The following is a 23447-nucleotide window of genomic DNA, read 5'->3' on the forward strand; positions in this document are numbered from 1 at the left end:
CTCTGTTGTCCCAGAAATGACAAAGCTCTCCAGTCTGGGTGCAGCAGTTCTGATGCTCGGGTTTGTATGGCAGCCATGTCCTAAACCGGAAGTCATAAGCTAGTAGAAGATATTTGTGATGCACATAACAAAAATAACTAATTCTGTATCATAGAATGAAGGACCACCCATCAAAATGCCTGGGCTTCAATATACCCAACTCAAAATAAAAATTCTGGTTTTTAATGTATTTTATAAAATTTAAAAAAATACTAGTTTCACTTATATAGTGCCTACTAAGTACCAGACACTGCTTTTAGGTGATTTACAGATCATATATTAATGAATTTAATCCATACAATAACCCGCTGATGTACTATTATTATCCCTGTTTTTGAGAGGAGGAATCTGAGGAATCTACAAAGAGCAACTTTGTCCAGATCACCCAGCAAATACGTGGTGGGGCTGATCAGGTGGTCTAGTTCCAGAGTCTGTGCTCTAATATTGCTTCTCAGGCTAACATTTCTTTCTTTTTTTTTTTTTTTAAGGTTTTATTTATTTATTTGACAGAGAGAGACACAGCGAGAGAGGGAACACAATCAGGGGGAGTGGGAGAGGGAGAAGCAGGCTCCCCGCTGAGCAGGGAGACAGACGTGGGGTTCGATCCCAGGACCCTGGGATCATGACCTGAGCCGAAGGCAGACGCTTAACGACTGAGCCACCGAGGCGCTTCTCAGGCTAACATTTCTTATAGGAACAAATACTTTCCTCAATAACTGAAATTTTCAGGAAAGAGAGCTAAGGTGGACAATAGGCCAAGGTAAAATAAAATGTTACAGTATTCAGAGTGCAAGGTAACATCTCAAATTCAGGATGTATCTTCCAAGGCAGATGGAATTTTCTACCCATAAAAAAATTAAAAAACAATGCATTCCAAACCCCAATTTAAAAGTGAGATACCTGAAACCCAAAGATCTGAAATTATGTGTCTAGGATCACAGAGCCCCGTAGCAAGACTAAAGCTAAAACTAGCTCTCTTGACACCTATTCTAAAAATCTATTATATTAATCTTTTATTCATATTAATTAATATTCTAATAATCTATTCTAATAATCTTTTCAATTTCCCTCACACCAACCACACAAGGAAGAAATACTCAAGACCATTCTTATTCCATGTGTGGCTATCCCTATTATTACAAGTTCCAAGAACTTTCTAAACTCTCCCTTTATATTTGAGTATATATATGCTTTAGAGAATTAGTCTTAAGTATTATACTTTATTAATAGGAGCTTTCATATAGATGTGATATGTTTTTATATATATGCACATATACTCATATTTCATTTGATACTTTTTTGGTTAAAATATCACAACACTACTTAATAAAACGTTAAACTTAAACTTACATAAAATATTCCAAGCTGCTGTGTCTCTTGTAACGTCTAAGGTAGCCAGCACAGTAAGGAAGAGGGAGTTAACACTCCATTCCTCCTAGGAACTGACTGATTTACATTTTCTAGTAGAATTTCAGTATACTACAGAGTTATGGTTTCCATGACTGAGCAAATCTTGAGTATCTATGTCAGACTTTCATCAATGATAGAGTTCATTAAATATAGGTAGGATAGAATCAATGCAGAGAAAATACCTAAAAATGGGTAGAATCTGTGTGTAATGATAAGACTGATAATAAATCAATAATTGAAAGATTTTGGGAAATTTCAGTAACAGCTTATATGCATGTTTATATGTGTACATATTCATAGATATAGTAAATTTCCCCTACAATGAATGTTACTTCTCTTTACCTTTTAGGATATAACACAAGTAGAACAAGATGTCAAGTGAAAGCATTCAGAACATGGCATATATGCCAAACAAATCTGATAAAAACTGAAATGCAGGTTTGGACTAACATATCTCAAGGGGCAACATTCAGGATAATCACAGAAATAAAGCAAAAAAGAGGAACTGTTTTAATGCTAAAAACAATACTGTAGTTGTATTAATTTTGAAAACTTTCCCTTAGCTAACCCTAACAGGAAGTGAAGTAATAATTTTATTAAGAATTATAGAATGTTAACCAAACTTATTATGGAAATAATTTCATAATTTATACATATTCAAATCATGGTGTTGTACTAATACTAATATTAATACAATGTTTGTCTTTTTAAGTCATCTCTATGCCCAATGTGGGGCTTGAACTCATGACCCTGAGATCAAGAGTCACATGCTCTACTGACTGGGCCAGCCAGGTGCCCCCTCAAACTAATACAATATTATATGCCAATTATATCTCAAAAATGTTGGAAAAATTTTAAAAGAATTTAAAATAAATTTTAAAAAATTAGAAAAGAATAATTACAATGCACAAGACATGTTATTTTTTCCCAGTTGTATTTTTATTAAGAAGTGTTTAAAATCTGTTCAACTTGAATTGTTAAGCTTTTCAAATTAACATTAGTACCTGGCAGACCAATGGACCAGTCTGAAATAGAAATTTTTAAATATATTTTCCAAAACTCTTCATGTAGCACAGAACCAACTATAATAATGTAAGAAGCTAGTTAACATAATAATATAATAATTGGTATTATAATATAATAATTTACCTAAGTAGTTAATAAGAAATATGCTGACAAAACATCTTTTGTTTTTGAAATCTCCTTAGGAGTAAGACATATATTACACAAGCACTAAGATCGCTAGATGCTCTAGACCAGGTCTGGGAGTAATTCTGAAAATTTGTGTAGTTAAAACTTGAATTCAAAAACATGAGCAGATGTTATTTTATGGAACTTACGAACAGTATTTTTAAAATCCCTTTGTATCATTAGCTCTCTTTCAAATGGTCTCTAAGATCTGTTTTACAATTATCTAAAAAAATAAAATTGTCATATGAAATTTCTTAAGAGTAAGACGAAAAGTGTAAGCCCTAATAAAACTCACTACTTCTCATTTAAAAGAAACTCAGTTATTATTTGCAAGGGCTAAAATTAGTGGGGGGGGGGTTGCTGCTTCAAAATGTGTGATCAAACTCCATTCTTTCATTCACTGTGTAGAATTGTGTTGCAATGACCATATTTGGACCTATTGACAGATGTGAAGGTCCTTTGTGGTGTAAAATGTAAAATACACACTTCAACTTAATATGTCAGGAAAATGATTAGCCTTATGAAATTATTTTCCCATCACATTTTGGCTTGAAGTATTAATAGGTGGTGTTTGATACAGAGAAATAACCAACTTACATATTCATTAGAGATGTGATGATAGTTTAATAAAGATATTATTTTATTGGTCAAGTCTCCAGTCAGTTTTTGAAAAGTTTTAGCTTCATCTAACTTTTATTAAACAGTTGGAAATCCATTCTGAATTGCTTGTTACAAAATTTACTGTTTTCTAAAATTATCTCCTTTTTCTCTGAAGCTCTTCTTACTATCTTCTCTATCATTCTCTCCTTACTCATATTTCCCTTGGAATGGAATGCATTAGTCTTCATTTATCTCTAGGCTTTGGAGAGTCTGTGGAATCCTAAATTCAGTGCTAGTTAATAAGATCAAATCCCCACTTAAAGCATTGGGAGTCTACAACTAGAACTGAGAAAGCTCACTCCAGCTTCCTCCCACCAGACGGAAAGTAAGTGTTGTAGATCTATAGCTACGACTGCAGCTTTAAAGTTTACACTAAGAAAGACTTCAAATTATGTTTAGGTAAAAATTAAAAGTAATTTAGGACCTGATATTTGAACACAACAAAATTCTCTTTCCTCTGTATTTTAACCATTCCACATATGTCCTAGATAGCACTGATTTTTTTCTTAAGAAAAGTTGCTTCCTTTATCAATCTTCTCCTCTTCCTAATTTTCAAACTCCCTCAACTAAGTACTTTCCTTTTACCTTTATGCCTATCATGGAGATTCCTTTGTTCAATCTGTTGAATTCCCCCTTCCAAAGCTTAGCTTACATTCTCTATTTTTCTCCGTGTTTTCTCCCCTACCATATTCAATAGTTCATTTCTTCCTTATCTTAGCATCTATTCTTTTCTTAACATTTTCTGATTTGTACCCTCAGCCACACCTATCCTGAGCTTTTTCCTCTAATTTTTCCCTCATTCCTTCCCACATCCTAATCTTTTCTACTGTGAATTCTGATGCCCGATTGCTTTTACTTAAATCTTATTCATTCTCAGCCTCATCTGAGTCCCCATCTCACCCTGTTAGCCTGAATGGAAAGTTGATTTTTCCACAAGAATACTACCTCCATCAGGAACATTTTGAAGAGAAACTGCCCCAAATCTTATACTTTAAGTAATATGGAATCCCGGAAGTGGGATCAGCATTCTTCTAGATCTGGTCTGCTGCTTCCACATTCTTACTTTTCTAATTTCATATAAAATTTACTCCTTTTATGTTCATATCATTATACTTCCTTGCTGCTACTGTCTTCTTTCTGGGCAATTTCCTTCATCCATTTCCTGTCAAACTTAGGCTATCAGGGACTTCAATGCCTATATAAAAATTCTACATCAAAATTTATTACTTTCCTTTCCTTTCCAAACTGTAATCCATGCTCCACTTCAGAAATTCACTCCCAGGACCAAACCCTGTATCTTTATATTACTCGGAATTGTCTAACATCTGAAAACCTCTAAGCATCATCACTATTTTCAGTCTCTGAAAATAACCTTCTCGATTTGCCTCCATTAGCCTTGAATATTTCCACAAATTCCTGTTCTTTCATTGAACCCCTTCTCTTCCAGTTCACGGAAAACTCTGCATCTGAACATGATTTAACAAGACCGCATGATTTCACATGACTAGCGACTTCCCTAATCTATCTTGGACAAAACTTTATTTTTTTTTCTTAAGATTTTATTTATTTATTTGAGAGAGAGAGAGACAGCAAGAGAGAGCATAAGTAGGGTGAAGGGTAGAGGGAGAAGCAGACCCCCCTGCTGAGCAGGGAGCACAATGCGGGACTTGACCCTGGGGACACCAGGATCACGACCTGAGCCCAAGGCAGACGCTTAACTGACTGAGCCACCCAGGCACCCTTGGACATTACTTTAAATGCTTTCCTTGCCAGCCACCCTCAACATCCTCTTTTTCTTTCTACTATAACTGCCCACAAACTGCCAACAATTTATCTGAAGTGTGCTAATGAGTCAATCACACATTAGAGAACCAATGCCATCACAAATTTAAGTTCTTCACTTAAACCATCATCTTCCTACATATCTTTGGTGAGCTCTCTCTTGTAGCCCCAGGGTAGCTACTCTTCATTTTATAATTTCCCCCAAGCTATTCATTCATTCACCTAGTCTACAATCATCTTCATTTTTTTTTTCTTTTAGATCTCTCTTTCCTTCTCTTCCATCTGGCTTCCACCCTCCACAACTTCACTAACACCAATTAGGCAAAGATCGTTATTGGTTAGTTTTGTCATCTAACAATATTTGTTCTTCTCTTGAATTTTTCTGATGAGTATACCCTTCTTGAAACACTTTCCTTTCTTGAATTCTGTTCCTTTCTGGATACGCTACTGTCTTTCAAAAGTTCTTTTTGTCATGGTTTTCTGGCTCTAGTTCTTTCATCCATTCCTTAAATGTAAATAAATGTTGGTAACCCCAGAAATGTGATTCTTGGCTTTCTTCTTATTCTTCATATGCTTCTGACAATTCCAATCATTCCAATGGAATCAGTTAAGTGCTGATACTCTATTCTATGTCTCTAGCCCAGACTTCTCTGCTGAGTTTCCAGACCCATACATTCAATCACTTCTATCAGATAGCCATACCTGAATTTCCAAAGGAATGTCAAATTCAACCCATCCTCAAACTGAATTCTTTTATTTCTTTCCCTAAAACTTGTTCAACCTACATTCCTTATCCTGACAAAATATGCCACCATCTATCCATACATTTAAGCCATCTGAAATTATCTTATTCTCTCCTTTTCTTGCATCAACAATATCCAATCAGTGACTAAGTCCTACAGATTTTACATCTTTATATAACTTCTCATGTATCAATTTCCTATGCTACTGATACCTTATGTGAGCCCATTATCATCTCTTTACTGATCTGCTCAATAGCCTCATAAATGAGTTTTCTGCTTTTACTGCTCTAGTCCATTTTTTTATATAGTTTCCACAGCAATATTTCTAGGAAAAAATATCTGATCTTGTTCCTGTCTTGCTTTACATGTTTCAATATCCTACATGATCTTCAGAAACCCTCCCCTGCCTACTTTTGGCTGAACTTGTTTGAAGTCATTTTTCCCATATGGTTTCCTCTGCCTGAAATGTTCTCTACACACGAGGGCAACATCTTTCTAGTTTTTAATGTTCAATTCATTATGTTATCTTTCTTATGAAGTCTTTCTTGAACTAATATCCATACTTTCCAGGTGGAAATGACCATACCATCCTTTATGATTCCACTGTATTCTATATACATAGATTTCTCATAGCACCTGTAATATTATTGCATTTACTTATCAGACTCACGCTAGAAAAAGCCTGCAAGGATAGGGAGCTATTTTGTGTGTCCTGTTATTTCCAGCACCTAGAACAGGACCATGTCACCATGCGCATAATAAATGAGTGTTGAATGAATATTCAAGTTTCAGTTCAAGTGTTATTTCTTCCATGAAGCCTTTTCTGGCCATCTAGCTGAAACAGATTTTATTTGACTTTATATCTTTGTAGACCATGTTGCTAGAATCATCCATATTGGCACATTAACACAGCACGTTACCCACATATTTTAACTCCTCAGTGGTATTGAGAGCTTATTTAGGACATGTATTAGATCTTCACTGTTCTCCACATGTCTAGCACATTGCAGAACTCATGATAAAAATAAAATACTTTTAGAATTATGTAAAATAAAGTTGAAAACAAGGTTTAAGTCTAAAATAAGTTGAAGAATGAAATATGATTAGTTTGTTAATTTAATCTCACTGGCTAAATACTATATATCTATATGTATATATGTATAAACATATATACATATACATATATTTGGATCTGGAGTTAGTTACCCATTATGGAAAAAATACACACATATATATATATGCATATATATATATACACATACATATTACATGAAAATTAATCATTTTATTTTTATCAATCTAATTGGAGCAGTTGCTGTTAAAAGTTGAATATACTACTACCTAAAATAAAAATGCCTGCAAGATTTAACATTTTTTTATATTAGAGGAAAATGAAAAATTATGAAATGAATAAAAAATAGTAAAAAATTTCTAAAACAAGTTAGATACATGAAAAAATAACAAAGAAAAGCAGTAGAAGAGACAGACCTGCATGTCTTCTCCTTGTGGAGTCCACTTCTTCTGTGGTCACATCGTGTTATGGACAGACATAGACAAAGGAGATGAGTGTGAGTGGATGTACTCAACAGGTAAAAAGTGACACTGAAGGAAAGGGCCCCAAATCATTTTGAGAAAGAATCCTGTACACAGTTGTAGGGAAGATATAATAAAATACGTACCATATTAAAAAAAATTTAAAAAAAGAATACGGAAGAACTGATGGAGAATTGGTTAAGCTATTATGGATTAGCAGAATCAGAAAAATAAAGTTAGTGTAGAAATAAAGAAGATTCAAAAGTTTACGATTATTTATAGACAGCCAATCCTGAACACTGACGCTGAAGAAAGATACCATTAGTGAAAACAATGTTACTTGTATGACCATATTGTTCAAGACATTCCTGAGTCCATTTAAAATCTGTGAAAATGCTTTTAGAATTTTTAATTATCATTTAAAGAAAATAATTTAATTGGATAAACTTTAAAAAGAACATTAAAAATAGTTCCAACAGATTTCTATGTCTTTCAAGTTTCCCAAATTGATGAGTGCACACATGGGCTATCAGGCCAATATTCCACCAAATTACTTCACTACAGCAAAATATTACCATAAAACATTATATTATAAAATATAGAGAGTAACAACTAAAAGATTCATTATAAAAAGAGTAGCTGAAATATATGGCTTTATCTAAATATTAAAAATTCAATGAACCTTAAATTTAGACAAATCTTATTTGATCATATTCCCTTATAATACCTATTTATTCAGAAAATTCTTACAGACGCCACATAACACATCACGGACATCTCTATTCAAATTTGCCCATCAAAATCCAACATCTACTATAATAGATACAGCACACATTTTGGAAACACTTCTTTCTCCACTGCTAGTAGAGTTCAGAAGACATTTTATACAGTGATTGAAAGCAGGAAATACCTGCTAAACTCAGCATTCTAGGAAATAAAATTCTTCCAAAGATATTAGTGAGTTAGTATGACTGACACAGATAAACACTGTAATGCAAAACCAAAATCTCCCATTTCATCACATACTTAGTTTTGAGTCAGGTACCATAAAATTCTTAAATCAAAACACCAAATTCACTTCTGCAATGGTTATATCATAGTTTTTGAGAGCTATATAGAAAAACATATCAAAATATGCTTGGAATATTGGTATATTGAAATTATAACTCTTGAGAGGATTCTTTCCTATAACAAATTTATCTCCTTTCTTGAATAGTCAGAAAATGAAAACTTTCCACTAGGAAAAGATTGCTAAGATAACCAAAACTTGTTTTCTTAGAAACAAGAGAAATCCTAGTATGAATTATAGAGAACTGGAAAGGAATGACACATTTTGAAATTTAACAATGTCATTTTGATTACTGTTTGAGCACATCTTTGATCTATTCAAAATTGGACACTAAATTTCATCATAATTATATTGCAAACCAGGCTGTGTTGATAGGATTGACCACTAGGAAAAGTATTACCCTGCTGAAATGTACTCTATACATTAATATGATATATGTCATATTTTGTTTTCCATCCCCAGTCCACCCACTTCTCAAAGAAGATAGAAAAATCAGAGATATAATAACACAGTTTAATTCTGAATTGTATTATATCTCGTATTATTTCTCATATGCAAAATTTGTCTATATATATATTTACCATACTACTAAAATAAATTCATTGCATGTTAAAATGAAATTGATATGAATTGGATAAAATGACTGCTTAGGTATATTCCTTCTCTAAGAAAAAATTTTATTATTATTACTATTATTTTTTGCAGAAAATGTAAACACAACATAAATAAGTGAAGCTCTTTCTCTACCTAGCATTTTTCTGTATCTTGAATTATTTTAAAATGGCATTGAGGCAATGTTCTTCATGTTATATAGATTCAAAACATTCAAAATTCTTCTCCACTCATCCATTCATTAATAACAGAGAATAACTGAGGCACACAGAGTTCAAGTGACTTACCCAAGGTCACACAACAAGTTCAGTGGCAGAACCAGAAATAGAACAGAGGTCTCCTGATTACCAGGTCAACTTTCTTTCTACCAGATGCTATATGACCCAATAAAAACATGTGAAATAAAAAGTCAAGCAAAGAAAAAACAAAAAAAATCTTCTCATGGTTGCACCTGATCTGGACATTTTATTATATAGTATTTAGTTAGAATTTTTTTTTACAAAAAGGTAACTGCCACAACTATGCAAGTAATTCACTAATGTTTTTACTCTTGTGAGAAATACGATAACACTTAGCACTGGTAATTTAATTTTTTAATAAAATAATACAAAATTTATATTACATAAAAGGATGAAAATGAAAGATTTGACAATGATCTCACTACTAACTGAAAGTTCCCATTAAATCATTTTTCCATCATTTATGTGAAGATGATCCATTAATAAATAGGTCATAACCATTCTTATGTAAAAATCACTCAATTTCAATTAGCAGATAGAATATTCTTTAAATCATAAAATCTCAAAAACTTAGTTATACCAAATATATTTTTTAAAAAATTGGCTTTCTTGTCTTCCTTGTTGCTAGAATTTGTATTATACATTATTTGTATTAAAACAGCCTCATTTTAAAAGAAAAACTTATAGTCAGCATCATTTAAGCAGCCAGGTCTTATTTAAGTGGCAATAAACTGTAAATACTTATTTCACATATACAACTGAAATGAACTGCAGACTTCTGTAAGCCTTGAAGAAGCTAAGAGTAACTGCCTCCACAATTCCTATCTCTCTACTTTTCCTTTGATCATTACTATGCCACAAACATTCTACTTTTCAGTGCTGTTTTAATGTCCGTTCTAATGAGAACTCTTTCTAACACTTCCTTTAACCAATAACCAGTAAGAAGTTAAGGATAGTAGATAGTATAGTAAGATAGTAAGAAGTTAAGGATAGTAAAAGTATACCCTCTCTTTGGTATCCATTACTATCATAGTTATGGCTGAATCGTAGTTTTAGTTTTAGACTTAGAAAATATAAAGACTTTGCAGAGAGAATATACAGTATTTTTTTTTTTTTTGGTTCTTTCCATCATATGAGCCAACAAAGGAGAAATAAAATATTTTCATATATTATATCGAAAAAGACCTTTATAAGATATGATGAATACTTCATAAGCCCCATAATATCATTTCACCACTTATAGTAAATTATTTTTGAGAAGTGCTTTTAAATTTAGGTGCATCAAGGTGCAAACTATAAAAAGAATGGGGTTTTAATCAAGCAAAGTAATATAATATGTATGTGTTTATCTATTTACCTATCTACCTACCTACCAACTAAAGTTGTTGTATTTTTGGTCCTTAAAATTAAAAAAAAAAATCTACTGAAGATAAATAGATATATAATTACTTTCATTGATTTATTTGGTAAAAAAGTAAATTTGTAAGAATGTATATGATGCCAAATTTTATGCAAAATTTTGTACAAACCAAAAATTTTCTCTTGCTAATACAATGTATTAACTATCATTATATTTCAACTTAATACACCTCAAGTTCAAAAAGAAATATTAATCTGTAATCAACTTAATTTTAAAAGGCATGTACATGGGTCTGTTTATCTACAAATACAGTTTTTACCAAGTGTGTATGATATCTATTTGAAACCCACTGATGTTCTAATGTTCTTTCTCATTTATCACCATTTACAACAGACATAAGGTCCTATTATCAGATGTAATTGTACTTGAGTAAACACATGTCCTTCAGGAGAAAGCATTCTGTTAAAGATTCCTGACAATGAAACAGAAGCCTTAATACTTTAAAATAGAACTTTCATATAATTAAAAACTAATCATATTATGAGGGCTTTTTAAAGATCATAGAGTCTTAGGATGTCCCTTTGGGGTAAGGAGAGATACCTTTCAAAATGAAGCCTAAATAAGCAACTATTTTGTGGGAGAGTCTCAATGGGGTACAAAGATCAGGATGGATCTAGAATATAAAAACAAAATGTTTACCAAATTTACAGATTTCAAACTAAAACTCACCACTGTGACAAAATCTTATTGAAGAATTCCTCAACCAAGTGATCTGAGCTTATTTTTTAAACTAATTATTACTTTCTGTAATTTTGTCAGCAACCCTAAAATTATTGAATATTTACAATAACTTCTACCTCTTAAAATACGCAAGGTACAGTCTTTTAAAATATTTTGCTGTTTTTAAAAACTCACTAATAAAAATGTTTATCTTTTAAACATCTTCTTTCCTAGCTGTACTGTTTTTTACTGATTCTGTCCTTGAGGTCTGACACATAATGCAATTTTAAATACATTAGAAAAATATACTCAGAGAATGTATTGAGGGAGTTTAAAATAACTGACTTTCAAAATACATCACACTATTTATCATAAACACAATAGTCATTGAATTACAGCTTGGCCTTATAAGCTTATCTGTGTGTTTAGAGGAAACTGAACTAACTTTAAATAAGCAACTAAACTCATAAATCATGAAATTTCACTTTATTGATAGGAAAACATAGTTGTTAACAAAGAATGCTATATTTACATCTGAAGGTATCAATAGTATTTAATTCTGAAATTCCATCAGTTGATTTGTCTTGCATAAAATATTTACTTTGTTTTATATCACTTTTTTTCTTTCAAAAATAAAATTCATTTTTTCTACAACAATTTGGAAATTACCAGCTTCTAATACTGACCAAGATCATAATCTTGATTCTCTTTTCCAGATTAGATGGATTGGACTAGCATCTACCTAGAAGACTAATTTAGATTATTGATTTAGATGGAAATACATTGTTTCCACCTTTAAGAAACGTCAAAGTACTCAAAAATAAAAGGAAGCAAAAGTCCATTACATCAAAATACTAAAAAAAGTTAAGTATTAAATTCACTAACAAAACACATCTTTGAATATTTACTTCTTCTTAAAATAAATTTCATAAAGCATAAATCCAAAGGTAGAAGAAAAAAAATCCCTACCTTCACCACAGTTACAGATCCACAAAGAATACAATATGGAAATGTCCATGTTGGAAAAAATTAAAGGTTAATACATTAACTTAATCATATAATGCTAAAAACTAAGGGCTTATGCATCAAGATGTTATAGTATGTAATAAAACACAACTTGTTACTTTGAATAGTTTCTATTTCCAAAATATTGTATAATCATACAGTAACCCAGCAAAGTGTTTCACTGCCCTTACTTTCCCAGAAAGGCACAGACTTATTTTCCAGAGAAGAAACAGCAAAGTAGCACCATCACGGTTTCAGGGTAATTACAATAAGGGTAGCTAAGTCATTTCAAAATTTTCCTAGCTATAGCATATCTTACATTTAAAAAGTAACAAATCGAGGCAGATAATCCTTTTAGGAATAGTATCAGTTAATCATCAAACATATCAGAAATCATTTAAAATTGTATCTCAAAGTCCATTGTGAACTTTTTAAGTCCAAGATCTTTATTTGGAGAAACTGTATCAGTTCTAAAACATTCATTCAGCCTAACTAAATTTAGCTTTCTCACCAGAGTTTTTTGCGGGGTGAGTTTAAGCAAAATATGAGATAAAATATTTTATGTAAATTATGCTCTTTTCTCAGATACATTTCAATTACTACAAGAACAGACAGACTCACAAAGTGAAAATATAAAGTTCAACAGATTAAAGTTTTTCAATGTTTAATAGCAATGCATTATTATAGACCATAGTATTGTAGTCTAGAATCAGATTGCTCATTGAAAAATTAAGCAACAGATTTTCCATACTCAAATAACCTTGTTTATGTTAAGAATGTTTTATTAACTTTATGACCTAAACAAAATCTAATTCACATCTCCCTGAGGAAGATATTAGTGATTTACACTAAACATTATCCATAAAACCTGAAGTTTAAAATCATTTGTACAATACTTATATTTTTGCTCATATTTAAGATACTAATGTGATAAACACCATTATATTTCCCAGGGATCTTCATCTATACCATCAATTAAGTAAGAGATACGGAAAATAAATCACCCCTCTTGCTGATAATCCCCTCAGGGCAGTCTAGTTTTGAAATATCAAGGTTTTTCTTTAAAAGAAGCAGATACTAGTCCATAATAGTTAAAGTTCATCCAAATATTTATTAGCATATTTTCCAGCCTACATAGTGCCATTTAGTCCCCTGGTTCTATACTCTTATATTTAAAGTAAAAATTTCAAATGATTTTTTTAAGATGTTAGTGTACATCCTAAAAATGGTAAAATTCCCAGCTATTATTCTTGCACAGATTTTCATAAAACAGCAACAAAAAAGACAATATATGCTATTGATACACATAGTTGACCTTGCATCTCAGATTTGGGTTCAAGTCCTTACAAACTTTTTCTAACACCACAAGTTTACTACAACAGTCTTCTGATGAAGAATCTCTGACAGTTAATGGAAAATGCTATCTTAGACTTTAGTGAATAAAAATTATGTATTAAACACGGATTACAATCAATAGATTATTACTACCAGAGATGTACTTAAATATGAAAGAAAGGATGACTCCAAACACGTCTTCCGTAAAGCCCACACTCAAAACATGTTACTGAAATGTAATTAGCCCCACTCACCTGATATCCCACTATGTTCCTCCCATTTTATCACTTCAAAGTTTCAATAATTAAAAATATTCCCTACATATCCCACCTTTAAGAAACAAACAAAAATATTTAGGAACACTAACATTTAACATAGTGTTTGCTGCCTTAGCATAGTGCATACTTACTCGCGACATTTAGGGTGGGAATTTCCAGGGCCAGTTGAATTTCCTAGTATATAGGAAAATGCACAATTGCCAAAATAGAAAAATCTATAACCATTTTAAACCATGACATTAAGGCACTCTAATTACATTAATTTTCTTTTTTTTTTTTTTTTTTTTTTTTTTAAAGATTTTATTTATTTATTTGAGAGAGAGAGAATGAGAGAGAGCACGAGCGGGGAGAGGGTCAGAGGGAGAAGCAGACCCCCCGCTGAGCAGGGAGCCCGATGTGGGACTCGATCCTGGGACTCCAGGATCATGACCTGAGCTGAAGGCAGTTGCTTAACCAACTGAGCCACCCAGGCGCCCTCTAATTACATTAATTTTCCTCTTCTACACATGAAGTTTATCTTTAATTAGAGGACTCAAGGGATAAAGTGTATATATGCTATGAGAATATACAAATTAATAATATTTCGGAGATTTAAAAAATTTTGTTTGTGAGATTTAAATTTTTTTTTAGCCAAACATTGCATTGTTCCATGACTTTAATATTCAATGTAATTTATTTACATAGATCTATATGGCCACAAACCTATTTATGTAATCAGACATGATGGCAAACAAGACAAACAACAGTGTATGACCAAGGATAACCCGTATCACACAATATTGCAAGGAAAGATTTTTACAGTAATAATTTTTGTTACATAAATCATAACATAAATCATTAATTTTATACTGTTTATCTTTAAATCCCATTAAATATATTAAGGTGATTATTATCTTCCAAACAAATTGTGATGCTTTATTGAAAAATTGAAAAAAAAAAGCAAGATATTTTTCTTACAATGTATAACTATATTTAAATTCCCAATGTAAATTCCTGCTTATTTTATTAAATTTTCAGAATGTGTTTTACTAAAAGAGAATTCACAGATAAAGCCATTTGTGCTGTAGCATTTTTCCTTGCTCACCAGACTTATATGACATAATTCTTTTTCTCAAAGCAACCTATTTATTCTTCTCCCGAACAGTACTATCACAATTGTGGTAGCTTAATCATTAGTATAATTACTTATAATTTATGTATTTTTGCCAGAATGCAAGCTCTATGAGGACAATTGCTGCATTGGTGTGGTTTACCTGAATAACTCAGTACCAACCACAATTCCTGGCATACAACAGGATAGCAGTGAATACTCATTAATAAGTTAGTTTAATTTATACATTGACATATTTTAAAGCCTAAGGTTTAGAGATGTAAGATGAACTGAGTCACCATATAAAAATACATTAACACTGTTACCATAGACACAGTCATTTTAATGATAATACCACTATCAGAAACGCCATCCTAAAATTTTGAATGAAATTTTCAATATACTCTCATCCAACTACTGATTAAAACTCGGACTGATTATTCAGTTTACTGATTACCTCTGCCCTTTGCTTCTCTTCCTTTTACTCCTGGTGCAAGTTTTTGTCTTCTACTTAGTTAATAATACCTCTCCAAATAAGAAAGGAAGAGGAAAATAAAATCACTTCATTTCAATTCATTTGATGGACTAAAGAGACTACTGAATTCACATAATAAGCTATCGTTCCTTCTTGCTGTTGTTAGCAATATTTTAGCTGCAAAAGTTGTAAATAAGTCATTACCAGTATCTGATAGAGTGCCTTGACAGTATTATTGAGCGTTGTAGAGTCCTTTTTAAGGAAGCAAGTAATACCTCCCCATTAAGGTACTTTAATTATACATATTTATATTTAATTATACACATTATATTTAATTATATATTGTGATGCCTTTCCACGAAGGTACTTTAATTTGGGTCACGACAACCAAATATATAAATGACCATTTATGCTTAAATTAGTCAATTTTTCTCCTAGAGAAGTAATTTTGATAACAAAAAAATATATTTTTTCCAAAATATGTAGAATTTGTTTTCTATACAAATCTTGAAATAAAGTGTTCACCACTCTAATTTAAATAGGCTCTACACACTATAAAGTTCACACCAAAATGAGAAAAATGAGGTACAACAAGCACACACATATTTAAAAAGCATGAAATGCAATGCTTAGAGTCTCATGCTTTCAGTAGTTTTCCAAACCCTGACAAACCTGGCTCAGATTGGTGTTTCTTTTTCGGCAATGGTTTGTCATCACTTATTGTACCATTCACCTTTTTCTGCTGGTCTTCCCATGTAACTTCTAGTATAAATCAAAAAACAATAATCAGAGCTTGTCAGAAGTATAGATAATGTGTGTAACGAGAACCTAAAAATACTTCAGAACCTAATTATTTTTTAGATTTTTTCCCCTATGTTTTCCCATAAACTTTAAGTAATATGTAGTCAATATTTTAAATACAGCGATGTGACACTTGAATTTTTTATAGGTTTCAAAATCCAGAGCACTAAAATTTATTCCAGTAATCTCCAAAATTTATTTTCAATAAAACGAGTGGGGCCAAGATAAGAAGAAAATATAATTAAAATGGTTTGGCAAATAAAGTTTTTTTCTTAGTTGATATTAAATAATATTAATTTATTTTAGAAATAAACATTTTGCTAAACATTGTGTTATTATGGTGCAATAAAATGTTTATTTGGAATTAAAATGCATTGACTTCCATACGTACCAAGAGAAAATCTATACATTTTAATATATGATAAGATAAAATGACTAGTTTTTTGCTACCACATTTAGCACTTTCATTAAATGACAGAAAAATTTATGTGCTGTGGGGATATTATTTCAATGAAAACTACTAAGTTTGGTGTCACTGAATATGAGTTATCTGTCTTATCTAAGATTATCCAGAATTATTTGTAGTATTGTGAAATATATTTAAATCCAACAAATATATATTCAGCACCTACTATAATTCAGGCATGTCTAGGTACTGGGAATTTAACCACAAACAAAACAGACAAAAGTCCATACTCTCATAAAGTTTATATTCCAGGGGAGAAATAGATTAAACAAGATAAATAATTAAAATGTTTTGTGACTTAGATATTAGTAAGTGCTAAGAAAACAAAAATGAAGTAGGTAAGAAAAAAATAAAATGTCCAGAGGGTGACAGACATTTGAATAGGCTAGTCATAGACAGCCTCACTAAGAAGGCAAGTTTGAGTACAGAACTTATGGAAGGTAAGGGAGTTAGCCAAATGGTTATTTGGGGAGAAGGCATTACAACCAGAAGAACAGCACATGCAAATGTCCTGAGGTAAGAGCATGTCTGACATGTTCTAGAAAAGCATGGAGATCTCTGTGACTGGAACAGAGTGAATGAAGGGGAAAGTAGTAGAAGATGAGGTTAAAGAGGTAATGAAATGGGAAGCGGGAGAGTACAGATCATGTAGGGCCTTGTAAGTTGTGTATCAAAAGTTTCACAGATCACCATTTAATCTCATAGCAGCATCCATAAATACTTAAGTATACACTTGCCTGTTTTTTACTCACATGTTTCTAAAGCTATATTATAAGTAGCTGGTTACTATCAATGTATATTTTAATCCCCATGAAGTTTCACCATGTCATACAAAATTTTCTGGTGTCTTATCCACCTTCGGCCATAAATAATGGGATACTAACATTTTATGATATTAACCAAAATTTTATGATATTAAGCAAAACATAACTAGGAAGATGAAATCACTGTCAAAATGGAAAATATGCTATATTGCAACATCAAATATAGGTGATTTGGGATAAACTACTGTTTTTGATTACTTATACTGCTAGAATCAACTGCATTAATTGTAAGGGTTTTCCAGTTCCTAAACCTAAAATAAATGCTATTAATAATAAGACGCTTTATTCTGGCCCAACATAAATCAGCTATTGTGAAGAAGCAAACTCCTTGATTTGGGAGTATTAAAGTTACAGTTAGGTGTGTAGTTGATACCCTGATTTTCTAATTGGTAAATAATCTGCTAAAGATGTAATATAGGACTCTGGAATGGTAAACAATCTAGATAAAGATACTATATTTCAATCAACCACTAGTGGAAAGAAAATTCTTAAAACCTTTAAAGAATACACAAACTTTCTAATAAACTCAAAAACTCCAGTTAAGCCCTCTTTAGTTATAGGAATAAAGGAATCATCTGCCCCTTTATCCAAATTAATCTGTAATATAAAAAACCAACAGACTAATTTCTCTGGGCACAAATAATAAGCTCATAAAAAAAAGTATTCCTTGATTTTGAAAGACCTGCACTTTTGGTTATCCACCAATATAATACGAAAGATTTAACAAGCATTACAGAGTTGTTCCTAAAATTTGCTAAAATCCTACACATTTGTCATTTTAAAGAGTTGTTTCGCCCTTGATAGCTTGTGATGTTACAAAATAGAAGACATGCTACTTAAGATTGAGTATGTAGAAGTAGAAATGGCTTGTTTTGAAAATGGTTCAGCCTACCTGTAAATTGGCAGAAAGCACCTTAACATGTAACACATTTAATTTTTAAACACTTTCTTTGAGTTGACAAACACTTTAGTGGAAGAGAAGTTGTTTATAGTCATTTGTCTTGTGTTGACAGAGTGAAATTAGCAAGTATTTGTTGAAAATTTATTCTATGCCAGTAACGAAAGAAGTCCCATAACCATCAATTTATAAATGACAGCCAATATACAATGAAAGAAGACCTAGATCAAGGCTATCGCTGGTTGATAAAAAATGTCACAGATATGTTACCGGTCTGAGCCAGGAATGGTGGCTTCTAGAACATTTCTGCTATTAACTATGAGTACAGCCTTAGGCAAGCTTCATAGCCTCTCTGGCCTCTCATATGTTATATTTGAAGTGAGAAAGTTGATCTTGAAAAGTTGAAAGGTTATTTCCATCTCTAAAATTACAGAGTTGCTCTTGCTTCATATTATTCTAGACTAGTCAGATTTTGTGAAAGAATATCTACAGCAGAGATGATGAAATTTGGACACTGAGATACAGAAGATTTTCCAAAAGCTCTAAATGTGACTATTATTAAACCCTATGTTGAAACTCAAATGTCTATTTTAAAACAGAATTAAAGTCATAAAAAGAACAGAACTGACTACTGACTCATTAATTCATTTATCACCCAAAAATCAATGCTGAGAGCTACCCATATCTAGCCCTCTTGGAATTATGGGCCATAGTATTAAAATGAAACTAGCAAACTAGTTTTGTATCAGGAAAATGTTCAATTGTTTGAAAGTTGTTTTAGATATACTAAACAAAAATAGCAAAAATACACTGATGGAACACCTTAAAGACAGTTTTTTCTGTTAAAGGACTATTTTGATAATTAAAAAAAAAATAGCCTCCTTAATGTTAAATAATAATGAACTTAAAATTGAAATTTAAGTACAAAGTGCTAGCCCATCATATTGTACACCTAGTACCCAAGGGTAAAAAGTGAAAATCAAAGATGTACAATGTAATTTAATTGGTAAGTATTACTTTGAAAGAATATATGTCAAATAGCCCAGACTAGGAATCCATTCAAGTACACACAAAAAGTTTGCTCTAGACGGATAATTTTCTTTCTTTTTTTTTTACTAACACTCCCATTGAGTATTTTAAAATTGAATTGAGTAAATATTCAGTTGTGATTTTAATTTGTAGATGAGAAAGCTTAAAGATTGATTTAATAAACATTAGATAATATGAAGAATGATTTTACACAGGAAGACTTAACTATGAAGTGAGCTTTTAAGTGACATCTAAGAAACTCACGTCTTTAAAATAACTATTTCAGCTACTTTCCATCACACCAGGTAGCCAATCCTACAAATGCTACAATTTAAAGAGCACAAATTCTTACGTTAAAAAGACTATATTTGTATAATACTATATGCTTCAATTGCCTCCACATACAGCATCATATTTAATCCTATAAAACACAAAAAGGACCTTCTATCAGGTGGTTGGTTTCTACAGGTAAGAAAACAAAGAGCTGGTTATTAAGGATAACTGAATAGTTATCTAGTGTACAAACAATCTCACATTCATTACCTCATTTGATTCTCAAAGTAGCATATTGGGCATAAAAGAAATACGGTAAGATTTCCTTTTCTCAGATGAACTGACTTAGGTTAAAGGCCTAGAGTCACATAGTTGGTACATAATAAAGACAGGCCCTGAGCCAAGGTCGAAAACCTGTGCTCTTTCTCTAGTCTATCATCTTCCTAAGATCACATTATTTTTAACAACAAACAGAAGATGGCTTTAGGATTATATTTAGGAAGTCAATGATGGTATGGCTTGAGTAATGGTTGAAGTATGCAGAAAGGTATGAGGTAGGTAGAAGGGAGTTTTTCACTAAATCTCATTAGCCAATTGAGGCTTTGGAAGTATAGAAGAAATAAAATGAGCAAAAGGGAAAGAAAGTAAAATAAGGAGAAATGGCCTCCAAAAAGGAAAGGAAAGATTAGGAAAAGAAATTTTAAAATATTTGTTTATAAGTACTTAACTTCTACAACTGATTCACTTAGGCTTGTGGATTCGAATGAGGAGGGAAATTTTTAAAACACATTTATTCTTCTCCTTGCTCTAGTTCAGAACATGATAGTGGACTATTGAAATACCCAAAATGGTCTTGTCCTCTGTCTCTTTTCTTTCAAGCCATCTTGCTCACTGTCACCAAGTTACTATTCCATAATACAGATGTGATTGAATGCTCATCCTGAGAAAAATCATATGATAAATTCCTTTTTTTTATGATATCCTTGAGTTCTCCCATATAATTTTTAGTCAAATCATCATTCATCTAAGTTGGCAAGGAATGCTGTATTTAGGAAATATAAAATCCATTGTTATCTAGATATAAATCAAATTTGGAAATTAAGACATGGATACCGTACTTTCCTTGCCCTAGAAGCATTCACAAGCATACAGAGAGGTAGGAAAACAAAGCCTGCCCATACCCTAAATGCTATCCAACTTCTACAATGCTTATAGAAGTAAGTATTCATTACAGACTGTCAAAATTACTTTATTATTTTTGGTACCTTTGTAACCTGTTTTTTTTCCTCTTCTTCCTCCTTTCTTTTCTTTCTTATCTACAAGGTTATCTATGTTTGAAATAACGTAGGCAACTATACATTGAGGCTTAAAGGGATAAAATATTTTTCCTTCTGTATGTTTAAGGACATGATTTTTTGATAGGTAGTACAATAGGGTTTATTTAGTCTATCTTCCTGACAGTGAATGACTCACTAACAGCCAATTAAAGGTTGTATCTGTTAAGTTTCCAAAACCAAACAAAATTAACAAATAGCAGTAACAACACAGATAATAAATTGGAAACAAAACTATTTGAGACTTTAGATTTCATTAGGTACATCTCCAAAAACACTTAGTTTCTATAAAAAAAATTCTTATAGGATACTTTATTTTACAGAAGAGGAAACTGAGGTGCAGAGAAATTAAAGGCCTCACCAGAGGTCATATGCCTAGGAGTAGAAATGAGCTTAAGAGCCAAGTATTGACTTCCAATGGAGTCCTCTAAACACTATAAAACTTGAAAAGTATTAATAATTTAAATAGTTCTCTTAGAGAAAAGTATTCTATTTGCATATTGATTTTTACACATGGATTAAAACATATACAAATGCATTAGTGTATTATGCAGTAACTAATGCTGCAGTCTGATCTGATTTATTCCCCCAGGTATTGTTTCTTATGCAAGCTATGTGATCAAGAACAGCATCAAGATTAATAATTTCCTAAAAACTACTAAACAAAATGAATTGAATAAATGGTTCAGGTTTACTTTTATAATCAGGTGTGCTTTTACTTTAAATTGAAAGTTTTCAGAGTTTGTGCTGAAAATACAAAATCGGAGCAAGATATCACTAAGAAACATTAATAATAACAGCTAACACTTATACGGTACTTATTATGTGACAAGTATTGTTCTGAACAACTTAAATATACCAAATCCATTAGGAAAGTAAGTTTAGAGCATATCTACATAGCCAGGAACACTATTTAGAGCAGACTAATAGACTAGAGTAGGGCTTGTTCAAGGCAGAATTCGTCATTATCACTCTTCCAAGGTACCTAGTGCTCTGTTGCATTTTTCAGCATCCCTCTCCCTACACTGACTTTCTCTACTCACAGGCTCTAACTTGCTTCCTATAAAGATCTGTATGTAATAATAGCTCAGGTCCAGTCTCCTCAGGACTATTTACATTTCAGTGTTCTGGAAAACCTAAAAGCTTTATTTATTAAAATAATTAAAACCACTAGAGAAATGGCAGAATATGAACTATAGCAAGCAGTGGAAGAAATTTCTTAAGCTGAAAATCTACCCAGAACTCCTCAAAACTTACCTCTTCTTTGTATGTATCACAATCTCAAGACACTTTATGTAAGTGACATGCTATAAAATAATTTTACCAGCTCTGTTTTGTTGTTCTCTTTATATTATCATTTTTTTTATCTTGGGACCTCCCCAAAGCAGGGAACACATCTGATTTGTCAGTGTATCCTCAATAACCACCTAGTACAATACACTAAAAATAGCAGATATTGGTTGAGCTGAACTAAGCCATTCACTAATATTTAAAATAAAATGGTTGAAACCCATGCAAGAAGATTGCTATTTATCTGAAGAGGCATGGTATAGAAATGCATACATTGGAAGTCAAGACTAGAGATCTGCTACTATGTGGATTGAAGAAAGCTGATTATCTTCTAGCTTTCTGCTCCTTTGTCAATGAAGAAAAGCAGTTTTATTAAAAGATTTATAAGGTTCCTTCTACATCAAAAAGTCTTGATTCTAACTAGGACCGAAGCCACAGAATACTGAGATACCTTGGTAAACTATAGGGAGATGGCTAGGGCCTGGTAGCTCTACAAAGTGAACCAACAATCTGGATTTAGAAACAAAAGCACACCAAATTTCCCACGTATCCTGCATGCATCCATTCCCATGATCTCACCCTTCAGTTTTAGATTTTTATTTCTTTTCTTTCCTTTACAGCCAAACCTTTTTTTTTTTTTAAAGATTTGATTTATGTATTTGACAGAGAGAGAGAGAGAGTGAGAAAGGGAACACAAGCAGGGGGATCGGGAGAGGGGAGAAGCAGGCTCCCCGCTGAGCAGGGAGCCCAATGTGGGGCTCAATCCCAGGACCCTAGGATCATGACCTGGGCGAAAGGCAGACGCTTAACGACTGAGCCACCAAGGCGCCCCTACAGCCAAACTTTTTCAAAGGCATCTATATTCACTGTCGCCTTTCTCTCTTCTTTTAAATCCATTCTACTCAGCCTTCTGCTGCTTACAACTCCACCAAAACTGCTCTTAATGAAGGTTAATGTGATGACCTCATACTTGTTAAACCTAGTGATGGTT

General features: G+C 32.1%; 1 protein-coding gene across 47 annotated transcripts in view; it reads right to left on the reverse strand.

The window, feature by feature from the left end:
* The window catches only part of RIMS2 (regulating synaptic membrane exocytosis 2), a 583728-nt gene that overhangs the window by 166421 nt on the left and 393860 nt on the right, over positions 1–23447 (reverse strand). For 8 of the 47 annotated variants that reach the window (XM_078072141.1, XM_078072147.1, XM_078072143.1 and 5 more), the window contains one exon: positions 7314–7346. The exons of 37 other annotated variants lie outside the window; for them this stretch is intronic. In XM_078072141.1, the coding sequence (XP_077928267.1) occupies positions 7314–7346 (33 nt within the window). Of the gene's footprint in view, positions 1–7313; positions 7347–16163; positions 16304–23447 lie in introns of those variants that run through there. 2 more of the 47 variants (XM_078072148.1, XM_078072126.1) reach the window with 2 other exon arrangements.

This window comes from Halichoerus grypus, chromosome 5 (assembly GCF_964656455.1).
Source record: "Halichoerus grypus chromosome 5, mHalGry1.hap1.1, whole genome shotgun sequence".
Classification (NCBI taxonomy): domain Eukaryota; kingdom Metazoa; phylum Chordata; class Mammalia; order Carnivora; family Phocidae; genus Halichoerus; species Halichoerus grypus.